The sequence below is a fragment of the Acartia tonsa genome, chromosome 6 (genome assembly GCF_053477335.1).
Source record: "Acartia tonsa isolate MP-2025a chromosome 6, ASM5347733v1, whole genome shotgun sequence".
NCBI lineage: Eukaryota > Metazoa > Arthropoda > Copepoda > Calanoida > Acartiidae > Acartia > Acartia tonsa.
The window spans coordinates 38,005,672-38,026,730 of NC_137265.1; the positions used below are offsets into that span (position 1 = coordinate 38,005,672).

A 21,059-nucleotide genomic window follows, 5' to 3' on the forward strand; every position below is an offset into this window, starting at 1 on the left:
CAGTATGGCTTCAAAACCGATTATATCCGCTGGATTAGAACCGGTTCTCAGCCATACTGAAAAATCATGTATAGTAAGATATATAAGTTGGAAAGAATTTTAATGTTAGAGGGAGATTTGAAATCTGCATCTAATTTTAAGGATTTTTTTTATAAAATTCGTTTTTTGTATAATTCTTTATCTCAAAGCGGAAATACAGTTTAAGTTAATTAATTTTGACATCTATGAGTGGTGGATTGAAAATTATCTGCGCTCTGATTGGAGAACCTTAAGTGTCGCATATCATTTAACCAATTAGAGCGCTATTAGTTTCCAATCCACCCATCCTATTGGTCAAAATTTATGAACTTAAATTGTAGTTCCGCTTTTAGATAAAGAATTATAGAAAAAACGAATTTTATAAAAAATCCTTAAAATTTGATGCAGATTTCAAATCTCCCTCTAACATTAAAATTCCTTCCAACTTATATATCCTAATGTATAGCGTCGTATTACAGCCAATTTTCAAGGAATAATTAAATAAAAACCATAATGTCAATACCAAATTTGTTATGCTGTGCCTTCGGCAAATCGGGGCTAAAAACATGTTTTTATATTATAATTTTTAATTTTAATATCAGCAAAAAGCTGTCTGTAATACGATGCGATAAATAACTATTAAACTTTCTCATTTTCATGAGGCTTTAGTTTAATAATTAAAATAAGAAATAATAAAAAATGAATATTACATTATTTCTTATTTCAATTGTAATGTTTAAAAAATAATTACAAACAAAATGTTCAAGCTAAAAGTTTAAGCATAAAAATATTTCAAAAAAAAATCCACAAATGTACATGTCTTATTGAGAGTTGCTAACTACAAAAAATAAACTTTAAAAACAAAAAAAAATTAAAAGGTTGTCAATATCAATCCAGCATATTTCTATAACTTGGCATAAAAAAGTAGAAAAATATAAATCAAATCTTATAAATTGGATTTAAATTTGACAACCTTTAAGCACAAAATTACAAGATAATTTTTAACAACATTACTTTACAATAGCTTACTTACCATAAATTTTACTACAGACACTACTACAAAGCCTTATAAAATTTTGTTTGATTATTGTAAGATGAACCTTAACTTATTAATGAAGCCCCTGGGAAATATTTTTGTTTTTAGCAGAAACCAACATCTGGTTTCAAACTCTGCCTGGATTTGTTAACCCAACAGATTAGATGAAACAGGATGGAAAAGTTTGAGAAAATAATCTGAACAAACTATTGTGCATAATTTTGTTCAACTTTTAGCAAATATCAACAATCCACTGCAAGGAGAAGCATTGATTTCGGATATTTAAACTTGGCCAATTTTGTCATTTTTTATACAATGGTTGCTCTTTCTACAAAATTAAGCTTTCAAGAAGTACATTAAATTAAGGCATTTAACCAAAAATTATGTGATAAGAAATCTAAACTTTTCTATAATAAAAAAACTATGTAAAATCATGAAAATAGAGGTGCCAATAAAATGTATTTGATAAAACGATTTTCATGTATAAAAATATAATAAGCAAAGATAACATAAAAAGGAAATGACAATTTTAAACAGATTTTAAAAGAGGATCTTATTGAGATTTTTATGAAATATATATGACTGAGATTCCTTTAAAAAAATTTAAAAAAGTATAAAGGAATCTTAAGTTTACCATTTTTGTGGTTTCTATTAAACTTGAATATTTTTAGGTACCCCAAACAATTTCCTCATTTATAAACAAAACAGTTATAGTAATAAACATTTAATACAAAATAATATTATGTGTTTTTTAAAAAGAGACACTTATAATTGTTTTTCCTACATTCAAGGTAAAATTGGTTCTCAATAATGTGTGGTATTAACTTTTGATAAATAAGACCCATAATTATCAGGGATCTAAAGGGATAGGACAATGGTCGATAAATTGAAGTACATCCCCAATGGTGATAAACAAAATTACCCCTTCTGGAGATTACAAATAGTGGCTAACATGTTTGGACACCAACCAATGAAGAGTCACCAAAATTGTTAGGACAACGTATAAGAAAAAGTTATCATAAAACAATGAGGACTACTGAAATTAATAGCCCATGTCCCCTCCCACCCTGCAATATGGTGACATTAACTTGTGATAAACAAGACCCATAATAATACAAAGCAGAAATTTTCACATTAATTACAATTGCTAGTAAACTTAAGTGTTTCATTTAAAGGAAAAACATTACTACTTTAAAAATTTAAATCCTTAGTTTCAAAATTTTTTGTGTTCTAACAATTAGGAGAAAAAGAATATAACACTAAGTTTATCTAGCCCATACATACATTAAGATATCAAATACAAATATAAACAATATATAAATAACATAAAATATAGATTTTTTGTAAATGTAACATATAATTTTCTTTAATTGTTGTATTTAAATGGAAAAAAGAATAACTCTTGAAAAGGTTTTTCTATAGAGCAAAAGTTTATAAAAAAAAATGCATAGGGACTAAATACAAATTCAGGAATATGAATATTAGCATAAAGGCAAAGTTTAATTTTGAATTTTTGAGAATAGAGAGAATATAATTTAGAATTGTATGTAGTAGCAACCACTTTGCATACTAGCACTCCTCTCTCTCTCTCTACACAACAGATCCTGCAAAAGTTTCAAAACATTATTTAAACATTTTCAAGCTATTCTTCTCAGAATCATGGACAAGGGGCCAAGTTCTTGATAAAATGTAAGGACTTCATTTCTATCAACCATAAACAAAATTTATTAAAATAGGTAGGTAGGTGTAATGTATTTTTTCTCAAAATAAAAGTGGGAAACTGATATTTGATATTTAAAAAATAATCTAGCATTCTGCAATTAAAATATAAAAAAGAAAAACATACAATTGTATATTAATTTTAAAATTTAAAAGCTGAAAATCTACTTTTATAATATGTGAAAATCTTCTTTGTTTAAAATTGTTATTACATAATAAGCTTTAGTTACAACTTCTGTAGGCAAAAAACATCTAAAATTATATGAAACAAAACTCAAGTTAAATTTCCATCTTAAATTTTAAAATAACACAGGTAATATTTAAATCTTTAAAATTTCTTCCAAACTAAAAATCTATTAAATGAATAACACAATTTAAAGGCAATCTAAATGCTAATAACTTTAACACACAAACGAAACATGTTTCTTGTCCTAGGTTTAAATTTAAACTCGTAATATATTGTAAAATCTCCACAATTCATGGCGTATTATTAAATATTTAAAATGTAGATCACACAACTATTATTTTAAACACAAATATAGAGCACAGTCGATTTTGCACAGATGTAAGTCAAAAATCATCTTATACCCTTGTAATAAAAAACTAATATCAATCTATTTTTATCTATAAATGTTAATACTGAAACAAAATTAACCCTTCTGTAGATTACAATTAGGGGTTGAAACATTTGGACACTTAACCAACAAATCAAAATAAATAAAAAGCCAACGAATAAGAAAGCGTAAATATAAATCTTTTAGGACTAGTATAATAAACAACCCAATGTCCCCATTCTCCTTGTAATAAATCAGGGTATTACACACTGAAGTAGTTGAATCTCTATCTTCATTTACCATCTAGACTTAAATCTAAAAATGAAATAGCCCAATACCCTCCCCCAAATAGCTATAAACCTTCACAGGACCTATGCGAAGCATTTATGTAAAGGAGTTAAACGGTTAGAGATTCTTCACTACAGACAAAAAAACCGTTGTACTTTGTATGTATAGTAGATAGTAGATAAATTGATAAAATTTTATTGGAAATAGAAAAAAAAAACCATTAAATACTGAAACGGACAGAATAATTGCAGAGCAGCCTTAAATACATTGGTAATATAGTTTATTGCAGTAATTGTATTCAATGGTTGGCCTTTAATAAAAAGTCCACCAGAGCAAATATGAAGAAACAATGAAAAGAAGTGTCAACAAACTTTTCCCATTAAGTAAATTGACGTTTTTCCTAAAAAATGGTGAAAACATTTTACTATCGAGGCAAAGAATCCTTTTCTATGAAGTAGTAAGTTGTGAGTATATATGTTTGCCCAAAAAGATCTCATGAACGGCTAGTTATATCGTTACACAAGTTTAGTAATGGTGCAAGAAAGATTTTGGCCCCCCCAAGAAATAAAATTCCACTTACCCCCCTCCTAAAATAAATTGAAAGAGATCTCCAAAATATTCTCATGTTGCGAAATTTCTAAAAGCACCTACCTCAAAAATATAACTACTTTAAGCTGGCTTAGGGAAACTATAACCAGTACTCATTAAAAAAAGACATAGCCCATTTAGGTTGATTTGAAATTTGCAATAGGTGATTGCGAAAAAGCGACATTTTAGGGTGTCTTCTTTGCTATCTGGAATTATTAGTGCAATTGTAAGAAATTCTAAATTGATGTTTCGTGCAAAAATATTGTTAAATGATCCCAGGATCCCAACTTTATTTTACCTATTAAGCCAAGCTTCTCAATTTTTAGGGTTTACGTCAGTCTGCCATGTACAGTTAGCTCTGTGACATGTTATTTATGAAAGTAATACCAGAACAGTTTAAAATCTAGTTGTCAAAATTAAAGCTTTTTTGAACTAAGAGTATGGCTGTTCATTACGGTTAGCTCTTTGTGTAGTTTATGATTGTCCGAGAGATTTTTAATTTAGCAAGATGATTCTTATAACAATTAGATATTTAGCAGCGTTGCGGAGCCGTTTGATTTTGGTGCGGCTCCGGATTTGGCTCCGGCTCCGACCTAAAATTAAAAAATCTCAACATATTTTTTGCCAAGTCTATTTTTGACTTTTGACGGTTTTAAAAGTTCAATTTTTGATAAAATAGACTTGAAAAACTTAAAAGGGGCATTTGCACACAACAGAGTTTTCAAATTATAAGGGGGGGGGGTTTTAATGCAACCATCTCGTAATCAGTGATTAAATGGCACTTAGAATTCGAATTTCGATCAGAAATTTTGCATGAGTAATCCTTGGTAGGTCTATTTTCCCTAAATCGAACAAAAAGTTGGAAAAATAACGGCTAACGGCTGGCGGCTCAGCTGTTTTGCCATTTTATTACTATCTTAAGAGCAAAAAAGTCACGAAACCTATCTTCACATAATACTTTTTCTCACTCAAAAACCTTATCAAACGGTTCTAGCCGGTAGCTGTTGGTACTAAAAATTTAAAAATTGGTTATTGCTATCATTTAACATGAATTAAACCAAAAATATGTTTAAAAAGTTGATTCCTACGTAATTAATGATGAAATTGCCCTGAAAATAGGCAAAAACGGCTAAACGGCTGAGCCGCCAGCCGTTACTTTTCCAACTTTTTGTTCGATTTAGGGAAAATAGACCTACCAAGGATTACTCATGAAAAATTTTAGATAGAAATTCGAATTCTAAGTGCCATTTAATCACTGATTACGAGATGGTTGCATTAAAACCCCCCCCCCCCCCTTAATAAAACTTCTCTTTTTTAGCTAACCCGGAGCCGGAGCCGTTTTTTAACGAAAATAACGGCTTTGGCTCCAGCAAAATATGGCAGCTCCATGGCTCCCGGCTCCACAACGCTGATATTTAGAAAGCATTTCTATATTCATTACAAGAAAGTATTTATGAAAATTTTAAAATAATTAATGGTAGGAGGTATCCTGTTATAAAAAGTAGAAAGTTTTTTTTGTCTGAACCTTATGATTTCAATAACTTGAGCTCTCCATGTAAGAGCAGCTTTACATAGGCACTGGATGGTTTAGGCCATATCAACTCTTAGAAGGCAGAGTTCCTAGAAGCTGGGGACGCATGTAATTATAAATTAAAATAATAGGTAATTAATCTTCCAAGTATTTATTAATATTTAAGATCTTTGCATTTTGGAGTTAATGTTACCATATTTGTTTCTTTTTGTTCTAAAATTATAATATTAAAATCTTAAAACTATTAAATTCTGCAAATAGAGGCAAAAATTAACGCACATAAAAAGAAGAAAAAAAGTTGAAATAAAACATAAATTAAAGATAAAATATTCATAATTCATCAAAGTTTAATCAGGGAGACAGACAAAGATAAATAAGTATATATTTTGTTGAATGAATGGTACCGCGTTCAACCAGGGATATAAAGGGATAAGATAATTGCTAATAAATTTATGTACATCCCCAAAAATGATTCACAATCTTACCCCTTCAGAAACGTTTAGACACTCAACCAATGAACCAATCAATTAAAATTCAATAAAATCCCTAAAGTTGTTAGGCCTACTAATAAGAAAACGATATTAAAAAGCTTTGGGGACTTGTCTAATTAACAGCCTAAAGATGTTAGAAACATAATTAATGCTTCTTTATTAGATGCACGGCACAATATATAGAAGAAGGGAGAAATGCCTTGGCTTTAAATGATCAAATCTGAGAAATACAAATCAAATCATAACATAAATCATCTACTTAAATCTACGTAAGAAAGTTTATAAAAATAGATTTATTATTACTTGGAACTTACACCAGATTAACTTGTACTCTATTAAAGTGTAACTTGTAGCTGTCTAAAATAACGACCCCCCCCCCTTTTTCCCCATCCCCTCTCCTCCTACTGGATGAACGAACTGGCCCATAAATGATGTCATGTTATCGAGCTAAGTTGACGACAATTTTCCCCCTATCATAATATCCACGTATATTCTAATATTAGAGCCAGAACTTTTTTACTTGAATTATTTGGTAGAAAGTTTGTCTGTAGTTTTACATTGAATATTTTGTTGTTATTATGTAAATGTAATGCAAACAAATATTGGAAAAACAAATGAAGGATTTCCTTTTCAGATAATTCTAGTACGTGGTTATTATGTAATGTTTAAATAGCATATCAATTTGCTTTTTATTATATTTGTACAGGTATGAAAATGTAAGAAATTTGACCGGAAGGATTTTTTCATTTAAGTAAAAACATAACATATCATTTTTAACAGCGAAGCTTCTCTATAATTAGGCTTTGAGTTCGGCCGTCCGGGACAATTAGCTCTTTTCGTTAATTTTAACAGGTTAGAATTGTCCTATCGATTTCAAACTTTACATAATGATTTCTAGAATAATTTGGTACAATTTAAGCATCGTATCCACTCTATAATCGTACCAGAAAGTCCGTACGTGTATTTAAAAACATGCTGGTTTTTTTTACTTCTTAGCAAAAATGTTTTGTATGTTATAATTATTCTATTTACCTGATTTTTACAATACAGTACAATGTTTTACAAAGCATCTTTATAATCAATTCCTAAAAATGCATGTCCTAAAACAGTATCCTGTATTCAAGCAGTTACCTGTCAAATGTCTGTTTATTGTTCTTGACCATCAATGATTTCGAATTCCTTGCTGGAACCCCCGGAATCACTGCCATTATCAGCACGGCTCACATCGGCACCTAGAATTTATAGATGTATAAATATCTACCTTATTGATCACCGGGGCTCCATAGAAGCCTCTAAGGGCACTTGAGGTAAGGGGGGGGGGACGTTGAACACCCGCTCATTTTAAAGGGATAGTTCTATGAAGTGTATTTAAAGAGTTAAGGTACTTAGAGTAGTGAACTTTTATATGTCTTAGTAGAATATATTAGGCATTGGATAGATATGATTATATGTTAAAGAATTTTTAACATTGACCAGACCAAACTTTTTTTATTTGACAATATCGAAAAAAGTTAAAGAGATTTGCCACATAAATTACATGAGAATGGTCTATTTTTTTTCCAAATATGCAAAGCCAAAACACCAATTTTAGATAATCTTTTTCCACATATTTCACAAGAGTTATAAAAAAATTGAACAGGGGTTCCCCTTGGGACAAGTTACTTAAAAAACATAAAAAATAACGTCCGGTTCACTATAGGTCAGGTTTTCTATAGATTCTTTTTAAAAAAATAAAGAAAGCCGTCCGGTTTACTTACAATATACACATTATCTCACGCGGAAATACCAACTAACCATACAACATATATATATATATAAAAAGACCATTCTCATGTAATTTATGTTGCAAATCACTAACTCTTTTAGATATTGTCAAATAAAAAAAGTTTGGTCAGGTCAATGTTAAAATTCTTTATCACAATCATATCTATCAAATGCCTAATATATTCTACTAAGACATATAAAAAGATAACTACTCTAAGTACCATACTGAAAATTTTATTGGTCATTCTTTGTTGTTATGTGTATTTTGTTGTATAAAAAGTTTAAAGTTCTATTAACTAGTAAATGCTATCTAAAGTTGTATTTATGACAAAAAAGTTTTTGCCATATATAATATAACACGCAACGAAGTTGAAAATAAAAATGAAAAACTCATTTTTAAAGGAAAATCCCTGGTAAAATCTCTTAATTTTAATCAATAACTTTATATTATGCACTACTACGTTATTTAAAATAGAAAAAACTTACAGTTCACTATTTTTTTTTAAATGCACTTCGTGAAACTATCCCTTTTAGTTTATAAAAAATATAATATATATACAGTAAAATTTTTGAGAGGGGTGGCATTTTTTTCTAGGGCGAGTTTTATTTAGAGGGTATTAGTGTCTTCCCCTAAAATAGTTAAAAACTTTCACAGGAAGCTGCATTGTAAAGGAGAACCAAATCAGTTCAGCGGTTAGCGAGATCCTTAAGTACACACATACAGCTAGCCATCACGTTACTTTAAATTAAGAATTAAAATTCCTATAAGGATTAGGCACTCTGGTAAAAAGTAAAGCAACTCTATAGGTAGATAAGTAAGATAAGTACTCCAAGTCACCTGTATCAACGTCATCTTTATCATCCTCGCCAGTACCCTCTCCATCTCCTTCTACAGCTTTATCTTCTTATTATAAAACAATATTTATTTATCGCATTGTACTGTGAGAAAATAAATATTCCCACTGACCACAAATATTATTTAGCAATAGTCAATGGAGAAAGGGGACATTTGTGTGTAAATTAAAAAATAAAATAAATAATCTATGTAAAGTGGGAAACCTTTAAAAAGTCATGTATTTTGAATAGGGTTGGCCATCCGTATCCGAATCTGGGATCCGGAATCCGCCCAATTTTTGGTCAATTTTGAAATCCGGAATCCGTTTTTTAATAGCGGATTCGGATTCTTAATTGGTAGGCTAAAATTAGCGTCTTGAGTTTTTTCTTTCAACTCCCGCTTTTTGAAGGCAAAGATTATCATATCATTATATATAAAATCTTTCAAAATCTGGTTCGATTATCGGAAGTGAATTATAGAGAACACCAAGAACATTAATTTTTAGAACATATGTAGCACTTAATTTTTTTATTTTTCAAAGAAAAGGCTTTTAAAATATTGCCAAAATAAGAATCCGTTCCAAAAAATTTGACGGATTGCTATCCCTAATTTTGAAGCATGACTAACAGACAGACGGACAAAATAGAGTAGCTTGCTTCGCTATTAACAAAATATATTCTTTTTTAACATTTAAATGTTCATTATTATATTATTATCTATATCAACATAGATACGAATACAAAGAAAAGTTGTGAATACATAATACAAGTATTTCCCCACAATCTAAGATTTTTCTAAAAGCAAATTTAAAAACAATATAGGTTACTTAACAATTTTTTCATCACCTTTCTGAGAGTTCTGTTCTTCCTCCTCTTCTGATTCGGAAGAAGATTCTTCGTCATCACTCAATTTTTCCTGAAGAAATAGATAAAATAAAGGGTGCGTCAAAAATGATAGTACACAAAATTACCCCTTCTATAATTAGGGGTTAAACGTTTGGACACTGTACTAGTGTAACAAAAAGCCCGATGTAACCTCCTTCACTGAGTGGACACTGTTATTTTAAACAAAAGCGCACTACGCTTACCACAACAGAAGTAGATTAGGATGGATTAGGTACCTAGAAATTTGTGAATGCCACAAAAATTGACAATTTATGGTATTTTTTGTGCTATCATTTCCTATTTTTCAAAAATTCCTTAAGCAAATATTCAGAATATCTTGCTTTATCATGAATTTTGGGGGACATTGGACTGGACATTACACTGGTACCCAAAGTTTTATAATTATGTTATCGTATTCGCGTTAACTCAAAAACTTTGGATACTTTTATTGAATTTTGGTTGGTTGGTTCTAAACTAGAAAAGTTGAAACGTTTAAATCATTATTGGGACATGTATACTAATTTATCATCTAATTTCTTATCCCTTTAGATCCCTGGTATTCTAGGAAAAACGCACAAGGAAAGGTAAACTTTATAATACCTACCTACCTCATCCGGATAAAAAAAGTTAAACTTGCAACTAATGATTAAAAATGTTGAATTTATTGCACTTTTATTATGACATCTTTGCATTTCAAATTAAATATTATTTCCTAGTATTATTCACAAAACTTCTCAATTACCTAATCAAATCTAAAGAGCACTTAAGCCGCATTCGCATTCAGACCGCTATTTATTTTTTTAAGGGGGGGGGGTCCTGTAGTTCCTTTTAATGAACTTTTTACAATATGTCAGAGAGAGAGGGGACAATGGGCTGTTTTTAAAACTAGTCCCCAAAGTTTTAAAATAACGTTCTCTTATTCGTTGGCTTAACAACTTTGGGGACTTTATTGAGTTGAGTTTTCAAATGTTTCAACCACAAGTTTAAATCTACAGAAGGAGTAATTATGTGTGTCATTATTGGGGATGTACATCGATTTATAGGCCATTGTTCCTTTAGATCCCTGACAGTATGTATATATGTATATTGTATGATAAATATTTCTAGATGTTTTGTGAATAAGGTCTGTCATCCATTCTGTTTTAAAAATAATGTTTACTAAAAGATTCAACATTAGCAAATAAAAGGAAAATAAGCAAATTAAAATCTAAACTACATCAGTGAAATGAAAATAGACAAAATTCTATGTAAATTCTTCACCAAATCTTTATTGGATATCAATGGTTGGTTTGTTAGTGCACAGGCTAACAGCCGCACGGGAAACGATTGTTTATTTTTATCTATAGAATAATCATTGAAGATATATGATTGCAATGTTCCTTATATGAGTTAAATGAAAGTAAAACGCATGTTTGGGTGATATGAAGTAAGCCGGTACCGGGCGGTTGATGTTCAGGTTTTAAAACTAATGTGAAACAATATATAACAGAAGCTTCTCTACAATTAACAAAAAACATACCTTTTTAGGAGCATCATAAGTGTAAACATAAGCAGGCTTAAATGATTCTATCACACCAACATCCTCAGTCAAATTCGGGAATATCCAGAACTAAAATGAAAAAAATAGTTAAGTATATTAAGGCTTTTATTTCATTCCTTATTTATCTTTTAACTAGTTGTCAATATTTTCTTTAAAAATTATTTAAAACTAACTACTTTAGTTTTTCTTCTCCTATGGGTTGAAAAGCAAAAATCAAACGAACGATTTTGAAAACATTGAAAAAAAAGAAATTATCCACAGATATGCAGTTGCAGATAATAGGTCTTGGATAGACGTAAGACTTAAAATTTTAGAATCTACATGTATATCCTTATACTAAAGTAACAGGATGTTTGTCTGTGTGTCTGTACCGAAGGATCTCGCTAACCGCTGAACCGATTGGGTTCTCCTTAACAGGGTAGATTCTCATAGGTCCTGGGAAGGTTTATAACTATTTTGGGGGAGGGTACCACCACCCTCCCAAGAGAAATCACAATAAAATAAAAAAAAAATGAAATATTTCCGCCGCATAGTGTCGCTAGCGTAGTGGCGCTGCGTAGAGACATGAATTTAACAGCTATTTCTCAAATTAGATATTTAAAATAAAAAAATTTAAATGCCACTAGAGGCCTCTAGGGGCGTAGCCGCTAGTTAGGTATATAAAAAGTTAAAGATTTTTTTTTATTTGTACGTTAAGATCTCACTTAGTAGTAGTAACAACGGAACTAAATATAGGTTCTCAATATTAAGAAAGCCCCATAAAGGTTCTAGGAATGTTTTCAGCTAATATACATACATATATGATAGGTACATTTAGGGCTTGATAATGTTTTAGGCAATTTTATTTCTTCTTTGAAACCCTAGTCAAAGATGCTAGCAGCGCAGTGAATATGCAAACCAGTAAATAAAAGACTTACCCGTAACCTTCCTTTAGTGCAAATGAAGAGTAGAACAAAGAGAATATATTTAATGATGGCCAGGCAGATAAAGCATACAAGGAAACCAGCAGCACCCACGGACAGGTAATACACTCCCTTAAAAAAAAGATTATTTAGTAAATAAGCTATTATAATTTATAATCAACAACAAAATCAATTCCAGAAAAATATTTATTGATATCAGCGGTTTGGGGGGGGGGGGATTGTCTTCGTAGTAATTTTTGTTTTGTCTTATTAGTAATTAAGAGCTTTTTGGTTTGTTTTAGTAGTAATTAAGATCTTTTAGGTTTGTCTTAGTATTAATTAAAAGCTTTTTATCTATCCCTTAAAATCTATTGCCGATTTATATTGCTTGTTGGTTAATATACTTAATATTTATCATAATACGATGCATCTCACTACTAAGCAAAAATTGGGTTTTAAGACGGATGTAATACATGGCTTACTTGGTTAAAAAGGTGATTTACCAAATTACCATTCCAAGGCTATTGAGAAACTGCAATATGTCTACCTGTCTCATTTCTATCGGCCATAGCGGGAAGAGGCATACAGCTATGATACCCAGGACAATAGCTGTACCAGCAATATAGTAGTACCACGGGGTCGGGTCATACAGCCAGACGTATGCTTCATTCCCTGTAAAACATAGGAAAATTAAAATGATCAAATGATCAAAAGTAGGTAATCATGTTAATGATTTAATAATATTATTTTTTTCTTCTAACTTAACATCTCTCCTTTTAAAGAACTTTTCATAGCACAATTTTACAAAAAAAATTAATCACTTAAAGCTGTAAAGTACATTAAACATTCGCTTTCGAAGATTTATTTGTTAATATTTTTTATATAAAACAAGTGTCAAAAACAAGAGACAAGCAAAGAATACATTTAATTAAGAATCCTATAGTTGTCTTTTCTTTAGAATAACATTTAACTATCTGAATTAAATAGGCCCAAAAAAAGGGCTGTGATTTTAGATAACTATGTATTCGTTAAAACTGTTATCTCTTTCTCTGTACATATACGTCATTATAAATAAAGCAGGATCTTATGGGATAAGACAATGAATAATAAATTGATACCTACACTAAATACAGGGAGTAAGGGAGGGGACAATGGGCAAAAATTCAATATAAGAGTTATCAAAGAAAGGGCATGAAATCCAGTTTAATCCAATAAATATGTAGGAAATTATAAAGGGATTGTTAATTGAATAATAGATTTCCATAGCGTCATGTAAAGTGAAATCACAACTTGTTTTTGATGAAATATATTGAGGTTTTTTGGTGTGATTTTTATATTAAAAGATTATTGGACCCGGCCAGCTGCTAGCAAGAATATGACTGCCCCTTTTTATTCTGTTTATTTCCCTTGCCCCTTGCCCCCACCTCCCTTCTCCTTTCTCCCCGTCTGCTACATTCCAAACTAACACAACGAGTGTTTATTTCCCTTCCCCCCCACTTCCCTTATCCCTTCTCCCCGTCTGCAATATTCAAAACATACATAACGAGTAGCGGCATTCTATGCGCAAGTCCCCTAACTCAGTCAGAAACTGCTAAATTCTTGCACATTCCCTTTAAGCCAGTCCCCAAAGTCTGAGACTCCTAAAAATTGAATATTCGATCCATTGTCCCCTCCCTTACTCCCTGCACTAAATAGGTACTAAATTAAAAATATTGATTGAAAGTTTTGGACATAGTTTAAAAGTTAAAAATTTTAAGCCAACAACAAGGGTGTATATTCTGCACAAGATTTTTTTTTTTCCCCGGCTACAAATTTTTTTTATTTCCCCCCCCCCCCCCCCTAGTTTTATCTCACCAAGTAGGGGGGAAAATGAAAAAATATTTAAAGAACTCTATATTTTATCACTCCTACCACACATTCTTTTAGTTTTTTTTACCAAGGGGTGGGGGGAATGGAAATTTTTTTTTCAGTTTTCTTAATTTTTACATTTTTTTCCCCTCCAACCACTTATTTTTTATTTCCCCCCCCCCCCCCACCCCCCTGAGCAGGGGATCCCATGTAGAATTTACACCCCTGGCCAACATTTAATGAATGAGAGAGTGTTTAATTACAATCCAATGACCCTCCCTCTCTGGATAAAACATAGAAAATTCGATTCATAAGAATCAAATATACTTCAATATAAATTAATCTAAAATCTTACCATCGACCATAATCTGATCATTATGAAACTCCAGCCTTATCTTTCTTTTCTTTTTTTCTCTCTCTTTTTCCTTTTCTTTTTCCTTTTCTTTCTCCTTCTCTGTCTCCTCCTCTTTCTTCTTTTTCTTTTTTTCCTCTACAGGAATTTTCACAGCACGATGGAACATGTTCGCTCTAAAAAAAGAAGCTTAATTTGAATGGGATATTTTTATGAATGGTTCTTAACTTATTTAGATACCTACTTAAGTTAGTGACCGTTATGAAGATTCTTTATACCAGGCTTACTTAGTGGGGTTTTTTTCCAAACACAATATCATACTTGTAATAAAATATCTCGATTTCAACATTGAAAACTTAGGAATCCTTAAGGGATAAGACAAATTAATGTACAACCCCTTCAGCTAAGTAGATTAAAATCATTGGTTGAAAATTTTGGACACAGCAAAGTTGTACTAACCAATCAAGATTAAATAATAGTACAAAGGTTTTTAAGCCTAAGAATGAGAGAACGTTTTCATAAACTTCAGAATAATACCAGTACCCCACCTTCACGAGCTATCATAACATTGTTTCTCATTCCTATGCATGTATGCTGGGATCTAAAGGGATAAGAAAATAGATGATAAATTTATGAACATCCTCAATCATTATACACAAAATTGCCCCTTCTGTAGATTACAATTAGTGGTTGAAACGTTTGGACACTCAACTTAATGAAACATCCAATCAATATTCAAAAGAACCCAAACATTTGTCGAGACAAGAAATAATTAAACCTTACTATAAAACTTATGGAACAAGTGTAATAAACATCCCATTGTCCCCTCTCTCCCTGGCATGCATGAGAATGTAAAAAAAAAAACTGACCTCATGAGTTCCAGCAACAATCCCAGTGCCTGATGTCTTGTCTCCAGAATTATTTCACTTCCAGGTTTAGCTTTCTCCTGAACATAAAATAGATATATTTATAAACTGCAAATTACAATCTTTTATCTTACATAAATAAGGCAGACTAGATGTATGTCAATCAGTGTTTTTTGTTCCGCTAATATTCTTTAACACAATACCTACTTTATTTGGTTGTTGGCTATTTGCTTTAATTACATAGAAATATGCTCTAGAAATAGAGGCATAATTGTAGGTACTCTTAATAATCTTTTGAAATGGAATATTTTGCTTGTATGAAATACTAGGAAACTAAATAATCTTCAATTGGAATCTTAGAGCATACCCACAAAATTTAGCAAACTACTATCGAATTTATATCCATACAAACAATTTTAACAAAAAAAAACATCCACTGCAAGTTGTTCAAATAGCAACGTCTCTTACCTTTGACCAAGGGCTGTCCTTAACCAACATATCAATAGCCTTGGCTGAATTAAAGTATTCAACTTGGTCATTGTAAAATTTTGTTTTCTTCACTGGTACATTTTTCCTAAAAAACAGAATATAATGCAATTTTTACTCTATCATTACGAGAAAGAGGGATGTAGAAGGGCTTTGGGAGAGGGGTGGGATAGAAATAAACAACGTAGCTAAAAATTTAGGAACTTTAAATTAATTTTAAGAATGGATTAGATACCGATTAATATCGTCTCCTCGGGGATAATAAAATCGGTTTTAATCTTACAATTTTTCTTTTTAATATTCACAGAAAGCTGTCTATAATATTAATAACTAAAAAACAACTTAATAGTAGTAGTTTATTTAAAGAATCAACCGAATAACTTATTATAAAGAAGCTTCTTAACTTTCAAATTAGCTGAACCAAAAAGATTATGCAAAAACTGGAGATAATATAACAATTTGTGTGCTTGTTACTGCTACGATATAATATTCATGGACTGGACATAGTCGTTATTGTTTGAATAACTGGTTGATACCTGACCCATGAGAGGACAGCTTTCTTGTTCTTGTCCAACTTTACCTCCTCCTCTGTATTTCCACCTGGAAAGCAAAATTGAAAGGAATTTTACCAGGTAACTACGACATAGCTTTGGAAATGCATAAAATTAATAGGTATGAATGTAAAATAAAAATGGATAGGTATTATAACAGGGGAAAAGTTATTGTCTATTTAGGTTGCTTATATCGCATATTCAAGGAGAGGAATGTAATGGCATAAAAGGCCGAGGTAATCGTTATTTTAGCCAGCTTCAAGTTTCACTTTATTAGAGTACATGATAATCTGGTGTAAGATCCAAGTAATAATAAATCCAATCTTAAAATGTCTCAATTGAAATGTTATGAAATGAGCTATTTAGATTTTTAAATCATGGTGCAAAGCGGCATTTTATAAAAAAAAATTATAAAAAAATGGAATACTCGCCAATACAGCGATTTTAACCTTATTGTTTTTAGTAGCGAAGCTACTCTATAATTCACTATGTCCGTCCGTCAGTCCGTCAGTCAGTCCGTAACGCTATGGGGGAAATGGGATTTACTCAGCTCCTGTAAAAGATAGGATTCTGAAATTTTTTGACAACATTCCCATCATTAAGGAGCACAATTAACTATAAAACATCAATGGCGGTTGGACGGCTTTTTAGCAGGTTTTAGGCTATTTTTTTAATTTTGCAAATTTTTCCCCATATCTTTGGTGTTTATGGTCCGATTTTCAAAATTTTTTCAGTTAAAGATATCTAAATTAAATTTTCCGTCGTTTGGAGAAAACAATAATGACGGTCAGACTGCCTTTTTGCAGGTTTTTGGCTATTTTTATATTTTTTACATTTTCTCCCATATCTTTGGTTTTTATGATCAGATTTTCAAAATTTTTTCAGTTATACATATCAAAATCAAATTTCACATTGTTTGAAGAAAACAACTATGACAGTCAGACTGTCTTTTTGCAGGTTTTTGGCTATTTTATATTTTTTACATTTTCCCCCATATCTTTGGTGTTTTTAGTCCGATTTTAAAAATTTTTTCAGTTAAAAATATCAAAATTAAATTTTCCGTCGTTTGGAGAAAACAATAATGACGGTCAGACTGCCTTTTTGCAGGTTTCTGGCTATTTTTATATTTTTTAAATTTTCCCATATATCTTTGGTGTTTTTAGTCCGATTTTCAAAATTTTTTCAGTTAAAGATATCAAAATTTTTCACGTCGTTTGAAGAAACAACCATGACGGTCAGTCCCATCCACAAAATTTTGTGCTTCGCTACGTATGGATGTTGTCATCCTTGTTAATTTTGATCTGGTATTGCAAGTTGCATAATTTACTTGTCATTGCCACCTCCCTCAATTCAAATAGTACACAAATGACCCTGCAGGATAACCTAATGTTACAAACCTGGACGTTTTTTATTCTTGCGTCGATCAGACATTCTTTCTCTGAAATTGTCAATTCATTAGTAACCACTAACCATTCTTGATCATAATTCATGATCAATTTGTTCATAAAAATATTAAATTCACATTGAAAATTCAAAATACAACAAATGTATGTTAAGCAGTATGAAATTATTCATCTAAAGAAAAACTATTTTGCTTTTAGACATTTCCACAAATACAAATTTTGGGCACTAACATATCACTTATGTCTGACGAAAAATTTGGTGGCGAATAAGTTTTTCCTTAGATGAAAAACTTCTCCCTGATAATCAATACATAAAAAAAATACATTGGACTATTATATATTGTTAAATGAACAAACTGTTGTGTTTATGTGTGGATAAAAAATAAAACAGGATAGTAAATATTATATTTACAAGATTCAGATTAGTCATTATCTTGTCACAGCGTTTGATTACAACAGTGTACACTTTGATACGTGCACCAACAAAATGTTTATTTTTACCAGATTTTTTTTTCCTTTCATGCATTTCGTATAGTTTTTACTTCACTTTGAGATCAGAAGTTTAAAAATGTACTTTAACTAAAGGAGTATAAAAAAATAATGATCATAGTAGAATTAAAATGTCTTTATATGGAGAAATATTGATTTAATTTTCACCAGGTGGAGCCACAGGAGCTGAATCTTCCGGCTCCTCCTTGATTTTAACCTCTCCTCTGTCCCGCTCGGTAGAGTCCCGCTTTCTATCCCGGTCACTGCGACTTCTCTTCGACCGGGGTGACCGTGAGCGTGACCGAGACCTACGTTCCCGCTTGATTCTGGTCCTGTCGCGGTCAGCGTATCTGTCTCTGTCTCGCCTGTCCCTACTAAGAGTTTTAATGTGTGCTAAAAAGTTCCTTAAAATCCAATATAGAATTTACTACCTATTCAAAACTTTATTAGCTATTTCTCGCAGCTTTTATAAACAGCTTTCTGCGGATATAAAAATCTACTGTACAATTATAAGGTAAAACCAATTTATGATATTATGCAATATAAGTATCAAAATAATATTTCTCTAAAAAATATGAGCACACATCCCTGTCTCTGTCACGGGATCTAGATCTCCTTCTCCGTCTGTCTCTGTCATAATCTCTGTATCTGTCCTCTCTTTCTCTCTCCCTTGAGTCACGCATTCTGTAGCGCGAGTCTGCCTCAGTGCTACTTCTACCATAAGGATCAGCTGACGACGGCGGTGGTCCGCCAACAATCGGAGGCGGTAAACCTGGCGGAGGTAAGGAGGTGTTGTAAACAGGGGGCGGAACATTCCACTGGGCCTCAGCGGTTGGTTCATTGAAACCACCGGAATAAGGATCCTCGCCGAAAGCTTCGGCGGGTGGAAATTCACTGGCAGGAAATTCAGATGCACTAAACTCTTCAGTTGGCGGGGCGGTGGTGGGAATCACTGGCGGGGGTTCTAATGCCATTCCTGGCGGTGGCATAGAAAAGCCGCCCATTGGCGGAGGAACTGAAAAGTCCAAAGCGTTGCCAATTTTGTTTGAATAGATACGTTTGTCATGAGTCATGACAGTAATGCCGCTAGGTTCTGGGGGTTTGGCCTCGACAGTTTTTAGTGTGGAAACAATTCTCGGCACTTGTTTAGCGGCAGCAGCGGCGGCAAATTCTCCGCCACCTAGGATTGGAATATCTCTTAACCCTGTTTGTTGAGATGTAAGACTTGGAACTTTGTTGGATGTCAGGATAGGTGCAGTGTGTAGGACAGGAACACCAGCCTCGTTGGCACGCAATGTTTTCTGTCTGTTACAATACGCCGTCCATGTATCCTCTGTGAAGCCATAATTAAAATAATCTGTTATGTCAGCACCAGGTTTACGCCATGGAGTTTCTTCCAAGCTGTTAATATCAAACTCAACCGCCGATTCGCCATTAATCAGTCCAATTTGATCGAATTCCTCCACTGAAAACTTGCCCTTTTTCTCTTTAGCAAACTCCTGGCTGGCCTTTTTCAATTGCATGTTCTGGTAGGAGGTCTTGGCAGCCTCGATCTTGTCCTTGTCGATGGTGATCTCAATGTCGTCGTCAGAATCATCATCCTCATCTCCCTCAATGGGAGGTGGAGGCATATTCTCTTCATCACCAACTATTACAAGTATTCATTTAATTGTATAAAAGTTCAAAATAAAACTGAAAATACTAATAAAATTGCTTGCGCACTAACAAAACATATCTTTTTTAATCTTTGTCAATACCGCACTTGACACAACACTATCAGACAATTTATATTTTTGTAATTGTAGCTTAAATCCATTTGAAAATAAAACCTAATTCTATACAATCAAATGAACATCCCTTCTTTCATTTCCTCTCCCAGATCAAGATCGGGCGGCGGAACTACCCCATCGTCCTGAGGTTGGTCCGTGTGTGATTCTCCATTCTCTTTGACAGGTGGACCATCCCCTGCAGGACCGACTTCGGCACCAGCCCCAGGTTCTGCATCTCCAGGAGGCTCCATTCCTTCTGAGAGATTTTAACTTTCATTTAAATACTAGTCTTTTTGAAATGTGTAACAATCTTTCAGTACAATATCTCCTTTGTGTAAAGAAATTGCAAGATTTAAAAAGAAAATGTATATCCTTTGCCTAAAATTATTATCAATAAAAAATATTGTAAATTATTTCTATGCTATTTTCTAACCACCCTGCTTTGTCTTTTTAGATTTTCAATTGTCATATTCTTTTTATTTAATTATCTTTTTTAATGTTTGCGATCACAAATGTCAATTCAAACAACTTGACATGAATGTTAAAAATGTAAGTTTATTCCTTTGTCATCTTCCTCTCCATATAGCCAGGCATCATCGTCTCCTTCTGCTGACATTTTTGTTTAATTTGATCTAAAAATACAGTAGTATAATCCTATTATGAAGTACTGAGATTTTTTTGTCCAAAGCTAAAGATTTCAGTAACTACTAAAATGATTGGGTTATCCTTTACATGGAAGCTCAATATAAGTCATGGCAATTTATCTGCCCCTCATCTTCTTTGAATGCAGAGCCCCCTAGATGCCAGGATCCGGGAGTGCATCCGCTAGTATATGCATACATATAAACAATGTTTGAACTGTTTTCTTGTTATATATATATACGTACTGTACTTAAAGAATTATTCTAAAAATGATCGAATCTAAGATAGAAAAACCAATCTAGATATAATAACTAAATCAATTTTTCATTAATTGTATGAATCAATGACATTTCATAATATTATCATTTCAAAAACTGATAGGTAACTTACTTTAGGAAGTAAGTATATTACGGGTAGATACTTAAAGTAAAGTTTAATATACTTAAATAAGTGACTTTAACGGACGTATATGAACATACAAAAGTTTAAGAGTAGATTCGCTA

General features: G+C 32.0%; 1 protein-coding gene across 1 annotated transcript; it reads right to left on the reverse strand.

The window, feature by feature from the left end:
* Positions 1 to 1,469: 1,469 nt before the first annotated feature.
* Positions 1,470 to 19,817, reverse strand: LOC145323096 (uncharacterized). Its single transcript, XM_080165479.1, has 14 exons — positions 18,685 to 19,817; positions 18,363 to 18,538; positions 17,651 to 17,706; positions 16,239 to 16,302; positions 15,685 to 15,790; positions 15,220 to 15,296; positions 14,354 to 14,526; positions 12,698 to 12,822; positions 12,166 to 12,282; positions 11,228 to 11,317; positions 9,670 to 9,739; positions 8,828 to 8,893; positions 7,357 to 7,457; positions 1,470 to 2,658 (listed from the first exon to the last, which is right to left on the reverse strand). Exons 1-13 carry the CDS (start codon positions 19,774 to 19,776, stop codon positions 7,372 to 7,374), a joined length of 2,298 nt encoding a protein of 765 aa, XP_080021605.1. The 5' UTR covers positions 19,777 to 19,817; the 3' UTR covers positions 1,470 to 2,658; positions 7,357 to 7,371.
* Between the last annotated feature and the right edge of the window lie 1,242 nt (positions 19,818 to 21,059).